Source organism: Chroicocephalus ridibundus, chromosome 3, assembly GCF_963924245.1.
Source record: "Chroicocephalus ridibundus chromosome 3, bChrRid1.1, whole genome shotgun sequence".
Lineage (NCBI taxonomy): Eukaryota > Metazoa > Chordata > Aves > Charadriiformes > Laridae > Chroicocephalus > Chroicocephalus ridibundus.
Genome location: NC_086286.1, coordinates 108,604,408 through 108,622,093, shown reverse-complemented (window position 1 = coordinate 108,622,093; position 17,686 = coordinate 108,604,408). Strand labels below are relative to the sequence as shown.

Here is a 17,686-nt window from a genome sequence, read left to right as displayed (position 1 = left end):
AGGGATCTCGGGGAAATCCTCCAAGCCCTAATAAGTGGCAGGGTACCCAGTCTGCAGGCAGAGATGAGAAGGACATGGCTGAGGTGGGGCAAGAAGAGGAGAAGCCCTGGTGTCCTCCTCCTTGCTGTTGCTCCAGCAATTCTTCGTAAAGAATTTGCCCATTTGCCCCACTTAGGACAACACCTTTTGTATTAGCTGCTGATTAGCGAGTGCTTGTTACTTGGCTTCAAATAGATTATCTTCAGTGGGGTGATGACCGGGGGTGACTTGTTTTGGTGTTGAGTATTCACAACTTGATCTGCAGGCTGCCACTTTTTGAGGTGCATGACAGGGGTACACGATGTTGTCTTGACAGCCCTACTTTAAATCAGTGTAATTTAGAACACTTCATGATTTTTCTTAGTTTGATACGCAACAGAATCTTTAAAAGTCAAACATATGCAAAAAGGAATCTGTATTAAGATTATTAAAGTACACCAAGTTTTCACTATGTTTAATTAGATAAAAGTATTGTTAAAAGTTAATTTTCAATGCTAAATTGGGAATAGTTTACTGTTTTTAAGAACGGGCAGTCTAAGGGAGAGAGACAAATGGATGCAGTTAGTTCAAATAAAGAATTTATAAGGAACAGAATTTATTTTCATCCAGACAAAAAGCGTCTGCAGCACAGTTCTTGTTTCCTTTGTCACAGAAAACATACAAGTAGTGTATTTTTTTTTTTGTATGCCATACATCTAGATCTTACAGATTTCCATAAAAGCTCGTTCCCATGTGGGCGCATAGGAAGCCTGCTACGCAGCTGTGTGTGCGCACCGTGTTTGCTGTGTGCTGCTGGCACCCATCCTGGCCCGCAGCTGTTGGTGGCGCTCTGGGATCCCAACCAACCGTTCCCAGGCTCTGGAATGTGACTGTCAAGGGCGTCCAATCGCTAAATTGTCAGCGTGCTCCCTGGCACGTTCTTGGCCCACGCGGCCTTGCGCTCTGCCGAACATTTCCTGGTCGCGCTCCGTGAATTAGCACAGAGCAGATGACATGGGGCCAAGAAAATAATCCTGAGAGTATTCAGTTTACTAGGCATCATCAGCAATGCTGTTATGTTTTTTTGTTTGTGTTATTCAGGGGAGACGTAATGCTTCAAAGTGATGGGCTGAGCTTCTGTGGAAGTCTGTATGGCTGAAGTATTTTTACAACTTAAATTGTTAAGCTGTGGAGCGTTGCAAGGAGGAGGAAAAGGGTAACCATCAGTATTAAGGATTTTTTGGTGAATTGAAAGAAAGACAACTGTTAGGGCTTTATGTAGAAGGGAAAGTTCATTTTCACTGTAATGACTGCTTTTTTCACATGTGTATAAATACGTGGCTGTGTTTGAAGACAAGAGCTAAGAAGTACCTAAAGGGAGCCTACAGGAAAGATGGGGAGGGACCCTTTATCAGGGAGTGGAGCGATAGGATGAGGAGTAACAGTTTTAAACTGAAAGAGGGGAGATTTAGATTAGCTATTAGGAAGAAATTCCTTACTGCGAGGGTGGTGAGACACTGGAACAGGTTGCCCAGAGAAGCTGTGGATGCCCCATCCCTGGAAGTGTTCAAGGCCAGGCTGGATGGGGTTTTGAGCAACCTGATCTAGTGGGAGGTGTCCCTGCTGATGGCAGGGGGGTTGGAACTAGATGACCTTTCAAGGTCCCTTCTAACCTTATTATTCTGTTACATAAGGAAATTAAGACAGCTTGACAGAATTTCTTCTTGAAAAATCTACAGTGGTTATGGCTTAACAACTCTTATCTTCTGTGTACAAGAAATACCTTATGAAGTATAATGATATTAATTTAAAGAACAAAAGAGGTTGTGTGTTTATTTTGAGCAGCATTTGTGATCTGCCTCGCTCTTTATTTTGGAGGATTTTGTGCTGAAAAATTAATGAAAAAACTTTGAGTTAACACTTAGAAGTGTTACTTCATTTGAACAAAGAGCTCCCCTTTGAAGGAATACCAAAATCCTAATCCTACATGTTAGTGAGATTAAAATTGTTTTTTCTCCAATTTTAATGTAACTGTAGTACTAACTTTAAACAAAACATGCAATTTGTCTTTATAAAAAAAAAATATAGCTTTGTAAAAATGTATTGTCATCATAGCTTTCTATGAAACATTTTACTTAAAGATACCAAATGCACTGGGCTCTAGAGAAAATCTGGGTGCTGTGTGGTTTATGCAGAATGAAAATGAATGGGTAGGGTTTCAGACACGAAACTTTAAAAACTTCGTATGAGAAAGGCAATAGTGTCAGGAGTAGGGATAAAATATCACTATATACAGTGATAGTAAAATAATATAAATTATTTTGATTGGTGTTGCTAATCCCTAGTTATCCTAGCAAGTTACTGCAGAATGGATTTGATGGATCGAAAGGGTGCTCATTTTGATGCTGACTCAGAGGACTGGCTCCTTCATGGCATTTATGAAAGCTACGTACTTATTGATCAGCTTTGCTTCGCTGTAGGGAATAGGCTTGCTTTTCATGTGGGTGAATGTGTATTCTTTTGTGTCTAAAAAGACATTCTGCATTCTCTCTGTGCCTACTTTGGGTAAAGATTTACTTTTGCTTGTGGAACTTATCAATAACAAATTGATAAGTTTGATTGAACAAATATCGATTTGAGAAGTCCTGTGTTCTTTAGGAGCTAAACATTGCTAGATGGAATTGTATTTTGAGACTTTTGAAAAATACTCAGTTTTCAACATTCCATTCATGAATATTGGAATTTTGCACTTTTGATAATTTTAATCAGAATTAAAATGCTTCCTTGAAGCATAATAAACTTTCAGATAATGTAGAAAAAGCTCTCAGTAAAGTGGAATGTCATGTACAATGATGCTTCCAGAGGGATCTGCTGTATCTTCTCTCAGTGCTGGCTGTGACATTCAATGCTTGTTTAGAAAATCTCAACACCTGAGATTCAGTGGCTCATAAGCAGCATCTCTTTCTCATCAGGGTCGTGTGTGTTTCATGTGTGATGAGTGAGTATTTCTTGCATGAATGATGGACAAAATGTAACACTGTTTAACTCTGACTAAAGAAGGTGCTTTTGTAAAGAATAAACTCAAGCTATGACAAATTGCGCTTCTAAATCTGGAAATCCTCAGTTCAGCTGGGAGTTGAGTAAGGGGGCTGTCCTGCATGTCTACAGGCTGTTTAACTACACATCTAAATAAGGGATAGCAGTTTGCATACCTTATTTATTCCAGTCACTGATCAAATATTTTGGTGGAGTGTAATGCAAACGGAACCACATGTCTGATCTTTTCCTTACAATGAACAGTAGGCCACATCTAAACCACTTATGTAGAAAAAGTCCTTCTGAGGCCATTATTCCAGAGCTGAATAAACCCTGATGGGCTGATTCCTGAGGAATGATGCTTAAGTGTGCTCTTTGCAAAAGACTTCAGACAGCTATACCCCCCATTATGTACAACATCAGCCAGTGGGGTTATATGGGATTAGTATGCAGCTGACTTTTTGTTTGCTTTTCTGTATTTCCTTTGACTAAATACCAAATTCCAGAGAGACTCTTGATAACGTATTACCTGCAGTGCATATTTATGCTTTAATTAGGACTGGGTTTGGTGCAAAAATTGGAGTTATGACACGTTTATGTCCTACATTTTGAAATCAATTGATAAGTATGTGTTCTAGGAAGGACAGTGCAATAAATGTGATCAAAGTCTTTCAGATTTTACTTACTTTGCGTTTGCTTCCCTTCTGTTCACTTACCAGAGGCTGTAAGGTCATGATGTCCTTGGTCTGCTGCTAGGGAAGAGGACAGACCTGCTGCCCTCTTTCCTTTCCTCTGGTCCCAATCTTTCCTTGCAGTCCCTAATTGCTAATCGGGGAGAAAATTATTTCCTGGGATTTTTTTGCATGGGTTTATTGCTGGTCCAAATGGGACCCCAAACGGGGGACCCAACTGGAGCCGCTGGGAATATGACAGCCAGTGCAAGCAAGCGGCATGACCATGTGACTGGGAGCCAGGGGAGGACAGGAGGTGGGCAGATGTGGGAACCGCTGCCACCTGCTCTCAGCAGGACAGAGGAGTGAGAGTGGCCCAGCCGTCATGGTTCCCCACATCCCTGCCCTGCTGCCGCCTTGCTCCCTGTCCTTGCCAGCTCTGCCGCACCTTGCTTGCTTGAGAAATCGCTTTCCTTCTTCTCAGAGAAGTTCTCATTAAGCTATAGATCTAACAGGAAACTGAAGATGGTAAAAACATATTAAAAAAACTAAGAGAAAGTAAAATTAAATAAGAAAATTAATAGCTTCGGACAGCTGGATTTACAGGTTTTAAAAGCAGGACAACATAAGGTACTTCAGCCTCCAAAAGAATGGAGTAGCCTAAAAGTCTTGAGAGTTGTCTTTTTTTTTCCTGAGTTTTTCTCTGATCCAAATTTTTCTATATCTCTTTATTTACAAGCATTTTTATTTACTGTATTATTTACAAGCAACACTTAAAATACAAAGACAATTCAATTTAGTGAAATGCAATTCAACATTGCATTACAAGTTGCTTTACGGTGGAAAAGAACATCCTTCATGACCAGAGGTTCAATTGAGATACAGCCTTCAGCATTGACCCCTGAGGCTGGATTTGGTCAGTCCTCTGCTTAAACTTGTCAGTGTTTGGATTTGTTTTGTCTTCTCCTTTGATGAAAAGCTATGGTTTATGGACAGAGGCTGGTCTCGGTGGTCACGAAAGACTTGTGCTTAGTTTGGTTTTTCATATGAAAAAAATACATAGTTTTTTTATAACATGATTCTTCTTTCTTTATTCTACAGAGACCTAAGATTTAATAGGATTAAAGAAATCCAGCCTGGAGAGTTTAGACGGCTTAAAAACCTGAACACATTGTAAGTTCTTTTTCAACCCTAAGGCCCTTTCCCCTTTCGACTTAATATGATTAATTTGATAATGTGCCAGATTTCCTCACTTATCACAGGTAAGTACTCTCACAAATTTCAGCTGTAGTATTTACACAGGTGAGGGAAATGTGGTTTAGGCCCAAAGTATTTGAAAGCAAAACCAGGTATATAACTATTAAAATAAAAAAGGAAATTATTTACAGTCAAATGTTTTATTAACATACTTTAATTGGAGGTATGAAAAATGCAGGCCTTTACTGTATAATTTTTTCCAAATTGTGCTAAATGACTTTGCAATATCACATAATAAATCATGGAGTTACAACAAAGCTGTTCAAAGGCTCAGATGTGCAAATGTGTTGAAGATACAAAATATTTGTCAAACTAATGTTTTGAACTTTCCTATTCTAATGTGCTCGCCGGGACTGGTAGAAGTTGGCAGGTTTTGTTCCTACTGAGCTGCCTTTTATGGCCGTCTTTATTATCATACATATTTCTGAAGAAAAGTCTGTGTTTTCTAAAAGACTTTTTAAAACCGTAATGCAAATAGTATGTGTATTATAGAATCACAGAATGGTTTGGGTTGGAAGGACCTTCAGAGACCATCTAGTTCCAACCCCCTGCCATGCGCAGGGACACCTCCCATTCAAAGCCCCATCCAGCCTGGCCTTGAACACTTCCAGGGGTGGGGCCTCCACAGCTTCCCTGGGCAACCTGTGCCAGTGTCTCACCACCCTCATAGTGAAAAATTCCTTCCTAATGTCTAATCTAAATATACCCTCTTCTAGTTTGAAGCCATTACCCCTCGTCCTATCACTACATGCTCTTGTAAAAAGTCTCTCTGCATCTTTCTTGTAGGCCCCCTTCAGATACTGGAAAGCTGCTATAAGGTCTCCCCGGAGCCTTTTCTTTTTCAGTTGTAGTTTTAATTTAGTATCTCCTTTGTCGTTCCTTCAAACATGACTTCTGAAACAAATACATGCGAGGAATTAAGATGGACAGTTATTTTTACTTTTAAATGTATGTAATTTATGATGGCAAAATTGTCTGTTTTCTGGAACACAAGTACTGTGTGAACTGAAATACAGTAGTGAAATCAGAGCTTTGGATCACTATTATCTATTTATCCTGCAAGCACATAGCAACAAATGTATTGAGACATCTTGCACTCTATATTCACACCAGAAGAAATGATAAAACTTTCCCCCAAAAGCGTATTGACCAAATCTGTGCTACCAAGATGTTTTTACTAGCTAAGCCTACTTCTGCTCATCTTTGATTGTACTTCTGTTTGCAGTTGATCCCCAGTTTTGAATTATAATTTCTGTCAGATAGCCAGCCTCGAGTTTTAATTGTCCAAATCACTGATACGAGATCCTGAAGTTCTGAATAAAGACAGGATTCATTACGTTTGGATTCTGTTCTCTTATAAAACCACTGTATGAGGGATGAGTCCAAATCTGTGAATACAGACATTTGTGTTCCGGTATGATATAAAGAGACCAGTACACAGAATATTGCTGAGAAGCATATAGGAAAAGTCAATTTAATGCACCCGCTAATGGCAAATCTTTGTTAATATCGATTTTATCAATTTCAAACCAATGTGTAGACTTAAGACCAAGATTTTTTTCCCCCTTTATCTCAAAAATGTACAAAAGGTCACATTATTTCAGTTTTTAGATTTTTTTTCTTTTTGTATTTCTGTCTAATTTCTTCATATTGTTTTACTGCAAGGTAGTGACTGAGCAGCTGTGAGCATGTCACTTTTTTTTTTCTTCTAGCAGTTACTGTTGGGGAAAAAAACTTTTTTTTTGGTTATTTTTTGAAGTTTTCCTTTTAATGGTATATTACACCTGCTGGAACACTTATTTTTTTTTTCCCTACTGTTCCTGTATGTTAAAATAAACATCTGTTTATTTCTTTTTATAGGCTTCTAAACAACAATCAAATCAAAAGAATACCTAGTGGGGCATTTGAAGACCTTGAAAATCTGAAATATCTGTAAGTTAAATGAATGTAACTTTTTACATCAATATGTAACTGAACTTCTTGCATGGGAAAGTGTTTTAATCTGAGATTGTGTTTTAATCTGACTAACTATATTGGAAGATAAACTGCTTTGAAAATCTGTGAAATTAATTTATGGGGTGGGGGCAACTGTGAATCTTTGTTTCTATAAGTAGGTGCTTTGAGATTTGCTAATATAACGATAAATGTAGGCAGTAGATTTTAAAGGACTTACTAGTTGCTGTTTACTATATGCAACTTAAAAGCTAATTTAAAAAGGGATATGTTAAAAGGTTTAGGGAGTCACCTCTTTAAAGGTTCACTGAAACCTTCATACAGGTACTTTTTAAGTTTGTGTTTTGAAAAGTGGCTTAAAAGCAGCTAGTCCAAGATTTGTGTCTGCAGCAGCTTGTAATTTATATAAGCTTTTTAACTACTCCTAAATTGTTCACTGAATGCAGTATAAATTGCAGTATAAATTTGTAAGAGAAAAATCAAGTCAAACACAAAATAGGAAAGTACCTGTATGATTTGCCATAGGTTCTACGTCTTCACACACCCTGTATATTTTAAGACTAACCTCTCCCATTTGAACAAACATATCCAGTATATTAATTATCCAAATGGACATCAAACAATGTTATTTTTATCTGTGTAAAAGACTAAAGATGAATAGTGAGTTATCATGGATTCTCAACTCTAGTCTCCGGAGTCGACCTTACCTAGTGTCATGTAGAAAAGTTTAACTCTATTATCTTTTAGTATTGATCATGCTTGAATGCTGTACAGTAAAAAAAAAGAAAAAAGGTCACTTTGAGATTTCACTGTTTTGGAAACAATTCATAAGCTCAGTTTTCCATCTAGTTTTCAGGAATGCAGCCTGAATAGCTCTAAGGAGGTGAGAGAAGGGAGGAAAATAAAAATCACATAAATTTGTGCAGTCACGTTACCTAGTTTTCCAAGCTGTGTTTGATTACATTTCCTGGTCTCATTTTTACGTGTATTGCCTTTCAGTAATAAAATTCTTTAGTCAAAATACAATAGGAGGAAAAAGAATATTGAACAGCCTATCCCCAATGAATTATTAAAGGCCATGATGATTGTATTTGTTGGAAGATGTGTTTGTATGGTGGATCTGGTAGTGGAGTATGTAAGGCCTACTAATTAAGGATGGCTAAGCTTCTTTCTACAGTCAGCAATTATGCAAAAATGCTACTTGGTTCTTATTAGTTCTTTGTTTTCACATGCTTGCCTTTGCCTAGCTGTAGTAAACTAGAGATAAAACTCTGTTCGGTTCAATAAAAGAGTGAAAAGAGATAACTGAACTATGATTTGTTTTCAAATACATGTAGTAATGTTTATCTGTGTTGTTAAGAGGAAGATCTTTTTCTTTTCCTCTTCTTCCCTGGAAAATTTGAATATAAAGTTCAATGTGGTAGTTCATTCAGCTTCAGAGAGCTCTTCTTTAAAGCTGTCCCCTGTTTTGCTGAAATATACTTTAGGAAGATCTTTTTGCCTGTTTCAGTGGCTGTGGTATAAACATTTAGTTTTAAACTGTACAGTCTTAAACTTATAAAAATGCTGGTACTCATCAGATAATTAATACATAAGGCTTAATTGTACCAAATAAATACAGGTCAGCTTGAAAACTTCAGTTAAGTACATGCTAACTGTATTCTGTGGAACCAAGGGAACAGAACAGACCATTTTTTCCCGATAGGATCAACTGAAGTAGAAATTAGGGGGGAGAGATTGTACAAAAGTTATAAATATTGTTCCGAATTTAATATTATAAAGCCAAATCATCTGGAATAATTTAGGTTTTGTATGGTCTGATCTTATGGATATTGTTGTGTTTCATGAAATGAGATCGTTCATCCATGATGTTACTTGTGTTCTTATGTGAATTCAAGTACTGGATTGCAGATGGTTCTGAAAATTTATAATTCACTTAGTAATTTTAGAAAACCTGCCATTTCACAGCAGCTTTGGTTTAACAAAATGTAAGTATATATAAAAATATAAAATGTATAACTATTAGGAAATCTGAATATATAACTATGTATAAAAATTCTATACTATGTAGTTATATGTAAAATATGTTTTACAGTACATTTATTAAAAAAAAAAAGAAAAAACAGTGTCTGAGAGAGAGATGTCAAGGCCCATTCCTGTATCTCTGCTGAAGATCAGTTTTTGTGCTTTCACACAAAAACTTTTTCCAGCAAGTGTCAAAGAAGCCCTAGAATTTTCAAATGCTTCTTTGCACTATTTCTTTCTGAAATTGACCTTAGAGTTTTATGAGGTATATATGTTTTCAGAATTGTCGGCCCAAAGAACAAATTTGGACAAAGAGTAATGATATTTTCTTAATTTCATGTGCATTAAAAATAGTCATCATTGTAAAAGTTGATCTTCACATTATATATAAAAAGAAAATTATGCACATACGATTTTTGAAGCTTAGTTTTTAGGAATATTTGTTGTCTTATTCTTTATATAATTGAAATTTTGACAGTTCTGTAAACTTTTGAGTGATCTTACTGTGCTGTTTGTGGTAATAATTTGTCTTTAAATTAAAATACTAAAAGTTGGAAAGAAAGAAATGCAATTACTATAGTTTTGCTGTGAAACCAAGAGGATGCTTTTTTTTCTGCCTTTCTGCTTTTCTGTCTGTCTGTCTTCTATTTCATGTACCTTAGTGTTGGCAATACGGTTCTTTAGTAAGGATCAAAAAGGTATTAGTAGCTTGGACCCCACCCATAATATAGTTTCTTTCTGCACTTCAGTGATTCTGTATAATTTTTTGGGGTCTTATGTTCCCCCTTCTGCAAAGGATACTGTAAACATTCCCATCTAAAATAAACTTTAAAAGTTGTCTTCATGTGAGTGAAATAATTGATAACATGTGTGTAATTTGTTGCTCCTGATACAAAATGTGTGTGTGTATGTGATGTATATGATACACTGAACATATTTAATTGACTTCCTGCGAGTTATTCAGTTTACTGACTAGAGGTGGTGGTACAGAAAGATGAGTGGAAAAAAAAGCTTCCCAACCTCCTAATAGAGATGCAGGCAGATTTTTGGAAACCTGGTAGGATAGTCCTTCCTTATCCTGAAAGTCAACAGTTTATTCTCCAAGAGAGAAGATAATTGGGAATCGAAGGTAGACAAATACTACCATTTTAACATGTAGGATACTAGAAGATTTGGAATCAGCAGCGGAAAAAATGAGGTTAAGTTAAATTTAGTTGAAAAGAAAGAATTTAGGGAGGAGATATGGAAAAATATAAAATATAGATTAGCAATTTAAAAAACCTTTCCAGATAAAGAGAAGGTACTTAGTATTTAGAGGGCAGTTAACTAGAAGCTAGCGTGAAGGAAGTGAAAGAAATAAAAATTGAGAATGTTGCTGCCAAAGTTATTTTCACTGATACATGTTCACTTAGTAAGAAATGGAGAGGTGAGGAATCAAGACATGACAGCACTGTGATAAGCATATGATAAATGGAAATTAAGACTGTATGAAAGGTATCAGTTCTGAAAATACTGAAAGGGAACATGAAAGGTTTGTTTTGCCTTTAGTGAATGAAGTAATAGTGGTAGAAGATATGGTGTAGGTTTGTCAAAGTGCTGAGTTGCTGACCCCACCCTTCCAGAAATGGGATTAGGTCATGTTTCTGTCTGCGCCTTCTGCCACTGGCGCTGTCATGGTCATGTCACTTTGTCCTTTGAACACCTCCAGTGATTCCAGACCTCATTTCTTTGCAATTCATGTTGCTAATTCCACCATCTCCTTTATGTTTCTATATAAATCTCACTTTGTTATATTTATTTACTTGTCAGTTTAACTCTACAATGCCTGATATTGCTGTTACTTTTTACCATTTTTTTCCCCCTCCAGTTCCAAACAAATATATCTGGATCTTACTTTCCTTAAATCATATGACTTCTATTACAGTCCATTAAAAAAATACTAAACAAAAATTATCCCTATAGGGGATCTAGCGAACTTTTTAATTAAAACTACTTTTTCTAATTTGCTGATTGCTGGTTACCTTATTGTTCATTTCCCAAGTATATAACCAGTACCTCTGGCCTCTATCAGCCTTGCTTGTATTTCTGGAAAAATGCTATTTTTTTAACTCTTATAAAAACAGTTAGTAGTAATCACCAGAAAATAATTTAATGTTTTAATAGATTATATCCTTTTGTCATCTTAATCCACTGTTTATTTGTTCTTTGTAAAATTCTAATGGTTCAGTACTGTAAGAGACCATTTAGGTAAATTAAACGATAAATTAGTTTTTGCCTAATTATACCGTAAATCTGTTTTCTGCTAATGTAACCAGGATAAATTTTGAGAATGTTTTTGTTAAAGATTAGTGCTGTGTTTACAAAGTTTTACTTGTTAGGCACAGTAGCATTTTAGAAAGACATAAATATTTTTTTTGTGAGTGCTAATTATTTGTATTTTGTATTCTGTCATCTCTCAATTCAAATATTGATGTATTTTCCTTTCTGTTAATATCCTGAGGGAAACATCTACATAATTAAATGAAAGTCTGGTTAACACATCTGTCATAGGACATAGTTTTTGTAGCCTTGGGGTTGCAGGGCTTTCTCTGTGGAGGGGGGACATGGTTGACTGAGGTCAGTTGAGTATCCTGCAGCTGAGGCTTTTCTGATCAGAATGGACGAAGCTGTAGTTTAAAGCTGAGTCCCAAATAAAGTCCCACGACAGTGGATTGGTAGGAGCTCCAAAAGGGGACACAAAAGGCTGCTCCCTTCCTTGCAGTATGGTGGCAGAAATCTGCAAAGCTACAAAGCCATTATCCCAGTCTTCCTCTAACCCATCTTTGTTTTTCACTCTGCCTTATATTGTCTGCAGAAAGTAAATAAAAGAGTGATTCTGGCAAAAAAAAAATATTAAAAAAATTGGATGAATTCGGATTTCTTTAATCAAATTATTTAAATGCCCACAAGAGATACTTAACTGAGGTTGGTTATTAAAACCATCTTAGCCCACTCTGGTTCACTGGTCTGATCAGAAGTTTAGTACTCAGAGGAACAAGAGGAATTTCCATACTCACAAGTGGAGTCTATTAAGAAAGGTAAATAACACTTTAGCTGTTCAGTCCTTGAAATTTTCTGAGCAGTGAGAAGAAATGGTGCATTTAAAAGTCTTGCTGGAAAATAAGACAGGAATTTAGTATCATACAGAGAGGAAAATTATGGAGAGAAAAAATTGTAATGACTATGATCCTCAAATGAATTGGTAAATCTGAGTCAAAACAAGTATTCAAATATTCGTGAAATAATATTATTTTCAAATAGAATAAAAAAACAATTCATCATCCAAAGTGTCTAATACATCTACTATCTCTCTTTTCAAAGTGTTTTTAAAGATTTTACAGTAATTTCACATCATAGTATTATTTTCCAGTTTAATTTTGAGCATTTAAAAAACATCAGAAATTTTTGCTTCCTTGTTATTCTGTTATTGGAGGAACTCTGCTTTTTGTTCAGATGTGTATCTGTGTTAATTAGGCACACCTGAGTCTCTGTATATCAATGTGGTGTAATCTCAGCAAGCAATGCATTGGTAAATTAAGTTTAGACTCAAGGGATGAATACTACTCCATATTGTCCCCCAAACCTCAGATACCTGCCATTTGTTAGGGCCTACTGTGAAATGTTGCCCATTGTCAAGTCAGTGTAAAAACTGCCAAACTGCCACCAACTCCAGCAGAGCCAGTGTTTTATCTGTTGCATCAAAAGAAGTTTGTGGTATTTCCAGTAAGTTACTGAAAACTGTAATAACAGAAAGGCCAAAACCAGTACTAATAAAACGCCTGCTAATAAAGCCATTTGTGGTCCAAAGTCACTTCATGCCTTCTTCATAGAGATCCATGCCTGATTAACTGAGTTTCAAATCGTTTGTCAAATAATTGTGAGAAGTTCTTAACTGTGTGAACCTCTTCCTAACCCTAACGCAAAAAGAGAGTGACCAACACTGAACCACAGAAGTATTTTCACTTGCTGCCTCCAGGCAGAAACTGCAGTCGTCAGCTAAACTGCGTGATTTTTCTCCAACACCCTCTCAGTAAACCATTCTTGCTGTTAAAAGCATGACAAACGTGAGCACATACACTGATCCATCCTGATTTATTTTATTTTAATTTAATTCTGTAGAAAAGGTATAGACAACACATGTGAACGTACTGGTACTCTGCATATGTTTATTCTGTTTATATTATTGAGTATCAATGGGGACCTACTGTCCGTTTTATACACAGTGATAAAGCAAATATACAATGCTGTTTTATGGATGTGATACCAATATTCTAACTTGTATCTTTTTTTTAAATATTCAAAAGGTGACACAGGCAGAGTTATAGAAATTCTCACTGTTTGTTCTCCAAGTCCAGTAAAAAGACTTATTCCATCATAATTGGAATATTTGTACCAGTATTCAGATGAGATATTTTAAAGAAACCAAGAGGCCCATGGCGTCCCCGGTGTGTTCTGGTAAAGGCACTTCTGATGCAATTCTGTCCCATTGAGTTGAATTGATTTTGACTTTTGGCAAGCCCATCAAGAAACTGAGGGGCAAAGAAACAGTAAGTAACAACAGTGAGGACTGGGAAGCCCAAGACCATCCGGGTGACAGCCTCATGGCCTACAAGGCCCCAGACTTCTGTCTTTCCTGGCAAACATTTGGGATGAAATCTCAAAAGCAAAGTATTTTTATGTGTATGTGTTTAGTTTTTGTTTTGTATTTTTTTCCTAATATGTAGTTGAAAAACTGTCTTCACGTGTCAACTTAATTCTTCTTTTCCACCTTCATGTAGCTCTTGTTTGTGTACTAATATTACTGATTGTTTCTTGTTTCAGCTATTTGTACAAGAATGAAATCCAGTCAATTGACAGGCAAGCATTTAAAGGACTTGCCTCTCTAGAACAACTGTAAGTGCCTTTTCTCTTCTGTGCTGTCATCTCCATGGTTCCCCTGCAGAGGAAAAGTGCACGCCTTGATCCGTACATCCTGCCTGCATGCTCTGCATGTCCGCACTCCCTGGGTTGTTAGGCAGAGAGCCCCATAATCATTTGCATGTGAAAAAACACAATTGATCTCTGTGTCAAATTCCTCATTTCTGTGTTTGTCTTTCATTTGTGATTTGCATTCCCGGTGTCCCTATACATTGTTACATAGCTTTGACAAAGAAGAAGCATTATTGTGGAAAATGTTGAAAACTAATGCGTATTGCTCAGAGAGAGATTCTGATTTCATTTCTGTAGGTTTTATAACGTTGCAATTCCTTTGACTGCGGCAGTTACTTTGTTTTTGTTTAAAGCTGAATTAGTGTCTTGAAGTTTAACTCAGTTTTGTTATATTTTAAAACAAGAAGAGATTTTAAAATTAAAACCTTACTATTCTTGATAGGTGTTAATCATTGCCATATACTGATGTTTAAAAAGTAAGAAATTTCATTGTTTGTACTGTAGATGTTTCAGTAATGTCTTCTAGAGAGACTGATTAAAAGCATACTCATTTTCCTCTATAATGATTGAAAAATAATTTCTATTGAAAAAGAATGAAAAATGCAGTCCTTAGCATGACAAAAACTGATTGTATTGATTCCATTAAGCGTATTTTGTTTTATAATCAGAAAGCATTGCTATAGATCTATTGTGGTAATGTTTAGAAAAACAGAAAGAGCTATTGCACAGTTTGACTGCCAAATAATGGTACTAGACCAATGAGTTTTGTAGCATATAAATTTTAGGTGCTTCTTCAGAAAGGTGTCTGAAGAAGACGACGTCTTTCTTCTAGGACCAACATAAATTTTGAAACTCCTGATAGTTATCACTGTATTACAAATTTTCTAGGATATGTACCAGTTTTCTTGTTACTATAAAGCTCTAGTGGGTGTAAGTGGACACAGTGTGTGTCTGAAATAAAATGACACTTCGGATGGGTACAAAACCATACACGTTCATTTTAGAGGGCAATAGAGACCTTTTGAAGGAAGAGCTTCTATATCAATCAAAAGTGATAATTATTATACATAAATGTCATTTGTTTCCTTAATGCCTTTCTCTTCCTCTTCCTCCTACTCTAGAAATGATTACTGCAGCATATTGGCAGCAACTGGTAGGGCTTACTTGCATGCTAATACCAATTTTTATTTTCTGTGTAGAATTTTCAATATTGAGGCCCATATATTGAATTACTTCCAAAATAATATTCTTCCCCATGCCACAAGCCTGATATGCTGCAAGTGGCAACATTTTTCCTTTTTTCGTTTGCTGTATTTCCTGTTGATCTATGTTATGAAAGGAAAACATAAATCACTTTGGAATATTAACACCTTCTGAATGTACTTTTACGCTCGATTAAAGTTAAGCCTCTCTTCCTGCAGTGATTTCACACCGTATCAGCTTCAGCTCCAAACTTGAGACATCAACATTATTCTGTATGAAATTAAGTTTTGAGCAGGGTTTGAGTCTCATCTCTGGCTGGGAAGTGTGGAAACGGAGCCTGGCATGGTCAATGCTTAGTCGTGGCATCAGTTGCCACCAGTTGCCAACTTGAGTCGCGGCATCAGTTGCCACAAGCAGGGCCTATGGCTGGTCTGGTGAGCTGCGGGGGGGGGTTACTGCCCTGCTGGGTGCACATCAGAAATCTCGCTTCTTTTGGAGCCCTTCGCCTGGGCAAATCTTAAAAAGAAGGCTCGCCAGGTGGGAAAACAGGAGCACAGGAAGCCAGCAGCAGGCCTGGAAGGAAATTCAATAAGAGGGTGTTCATTGAGATTTGTAGTTTATAAGAGTTTGAGAGATTTGTCGTGGTTGGACTCGATGACCTCAAAGGTCCTTTCCAATCATGAGGATTCTATGATTCTATGATTTATGCATCTTTAGCAAAAAAATACATTCTGACTCTGCAGAGTCTGTTTTATCACATTATTTTTGGAGAAAGACTGTGTTGTCAAGGCAAAAGTTAGGCGTCATGAACAAGTTCCCAAGTCCTCTAACTTCAGTTTGGGACTGTATCAACTACTCGGTGCAATGTTTCTGCAATTGAGGCTTCCATGGCCTCAAATTACCAAACACATTTTGCTGCTGGATTTGTTGACTCAGCCAAATGCTCTCTCAGTTTTCGGCAGAGCTCTCAGAAGCAGATGCTGCGGTCCACGTCTTAGGAGAAGACTTGATTCATAGTAATTTCTTGTGTTCCAATGAAGTATTATGAAACTGATAGGGGTTTTTTGGGTTTTTGTTTTTGTTTTTTTTTTTTTTTTTTTTTTTTTAAATGAACAGGAAAGCAAACAGTTTTCTGTTTTGGGATTGGTTGTTTTCTGGTTTTTTTTGGTTTTTTTTTTTGTTTTGGGGTTTTTTTTGAGAGAAACTGTAAATATAGTTTGATTTAGGAGGCCTGTTGCATGTATAAGGGAAGAAAAAACCCAGTATTTGCTCCTGCTGGCAGGATCCTACTGAAACCTCCACGGCAGAATTCTTAGCTGCTGATGTAGTAGAAATATCTTTTTATTTGGAAATTTCTGCCAAGGGAATAAGATCTTTGAATCAGATCTTGAAACTTGCCTGTGCTAGAGTAAATTCTGAAAAAACTTGGCAGTTAGGTAGAACACACTGAGCACACTGAGCCATACATATTTCGTCACCTAACTCTTATGTCATGACAGGGCATGAAGGGAGAAAGTCAGCTGACGAAAAGTAGCTGCTTAGTACCACTTTCAACCCTGTTAAATCTGCAAGACATATGTTTGGGTCTGGCAAATGCAATACAAAGCTGCAGGAAACTTGCATTTTTTGGGAGCAGCAGCCGGAAGGCAGAGAGAGCACCCGAAAGGCAACGAAAGCTGCCTCTATATGCTTGTGCTTCGACAACTGCTGTATGCCTCTATACACCTGTGCTGAAACAACTGAATCCCACCTGAAATGTCGCAAATACCTGGCTTGGGAGGTCACGAGTTTGCTGTATCTGGATCCCAAGATCGAGCTCTAAATGCGGTCTATTTCCAAAAGTGTGTACGTTGTTTTTCTTCCAGATATCTACTTAAGATATCTATGGTTTAAGAGCTGTATGTATCAGGGATAAAAAGTGTTCTCTGCAGTCCTTAACTAGTGGGATCCCCAAATACTAATGGAATTATTTAAATCTGTTTACCTAATTTTACTAGAATACTAATTATGCATTTTCTTTTAACTTTCATATTAACATATTTTGTTCTTTATAAGATGTTATTAGAGTTATACTGTAGTTTGTGTACATATGTGCATATTTTGGGGAAAACTAATAGATAAAAACTCTCTTACATACAGTGATGCAGCGTGTTATATTAATTTTATTTCCCTCAATTCAATTTTCAGTATCTTTGAAACGTTGCTATGAATTCTTTGAAGTTTTATATTATAAAGAGTTCTGGTTTTTGCATAACTGTAGGTGAGCAGTTATGAACATTTAACACAGTGGAGCCTGATTAAAGTCTCATTGCTGCTAAAAATACCTATGGTAAGGAATAATGAAAGAGAATTAATTAATAAACAAACAAACCTAAAAGGTATGAAAGGGACCTTGAGAATCCTTATTATTCTAAAATACGATCAGCTAGGGACAACAAACCTAGATGACTAGAAACAGATATTTGTCTAGCCTTATTTTAAAAGTCTTTAAAGAGAGGATTCCATAATCTGCTAAGTATCCTGTTCCAATATTTTATATTGCTAGTGTAACATCT

The 17,686-nt window shown here is 36.6% G+C and overlaps 1 protein-coding gene across 2 annotated transcripts in view; it reads left to right on the top strand.

Annotated features, from left to right (window-relative positions):
• PXDN (peroxidasin) overlaps positions 1-17,686 on the top strand; it is a 97,249-nt gene that overhangs the window by 23,896 nt on the left and 55,667 nt on the right. The window contains exons 2-4 of one of the 2 annotated variants that reach the window (XM_063330396.1): positions 4,827-4,898; positions 6,843-6,914; positions 13,821-13,892. In XM_063330396.1, the coding sequence (XP_063186466.1) occupies positions 4,827-4,898; positions 6,843-6,914; positions 13,821-13,892 (216 nt within the window). The remainder of the gene's footprint in view (positions 1-4,826; positions 4,899-6,842; positions 6,915-13,820; positions 13,893-17,686) is intronic. The other variant, XM_063330397.1, reaches the window with a different exon arrangement.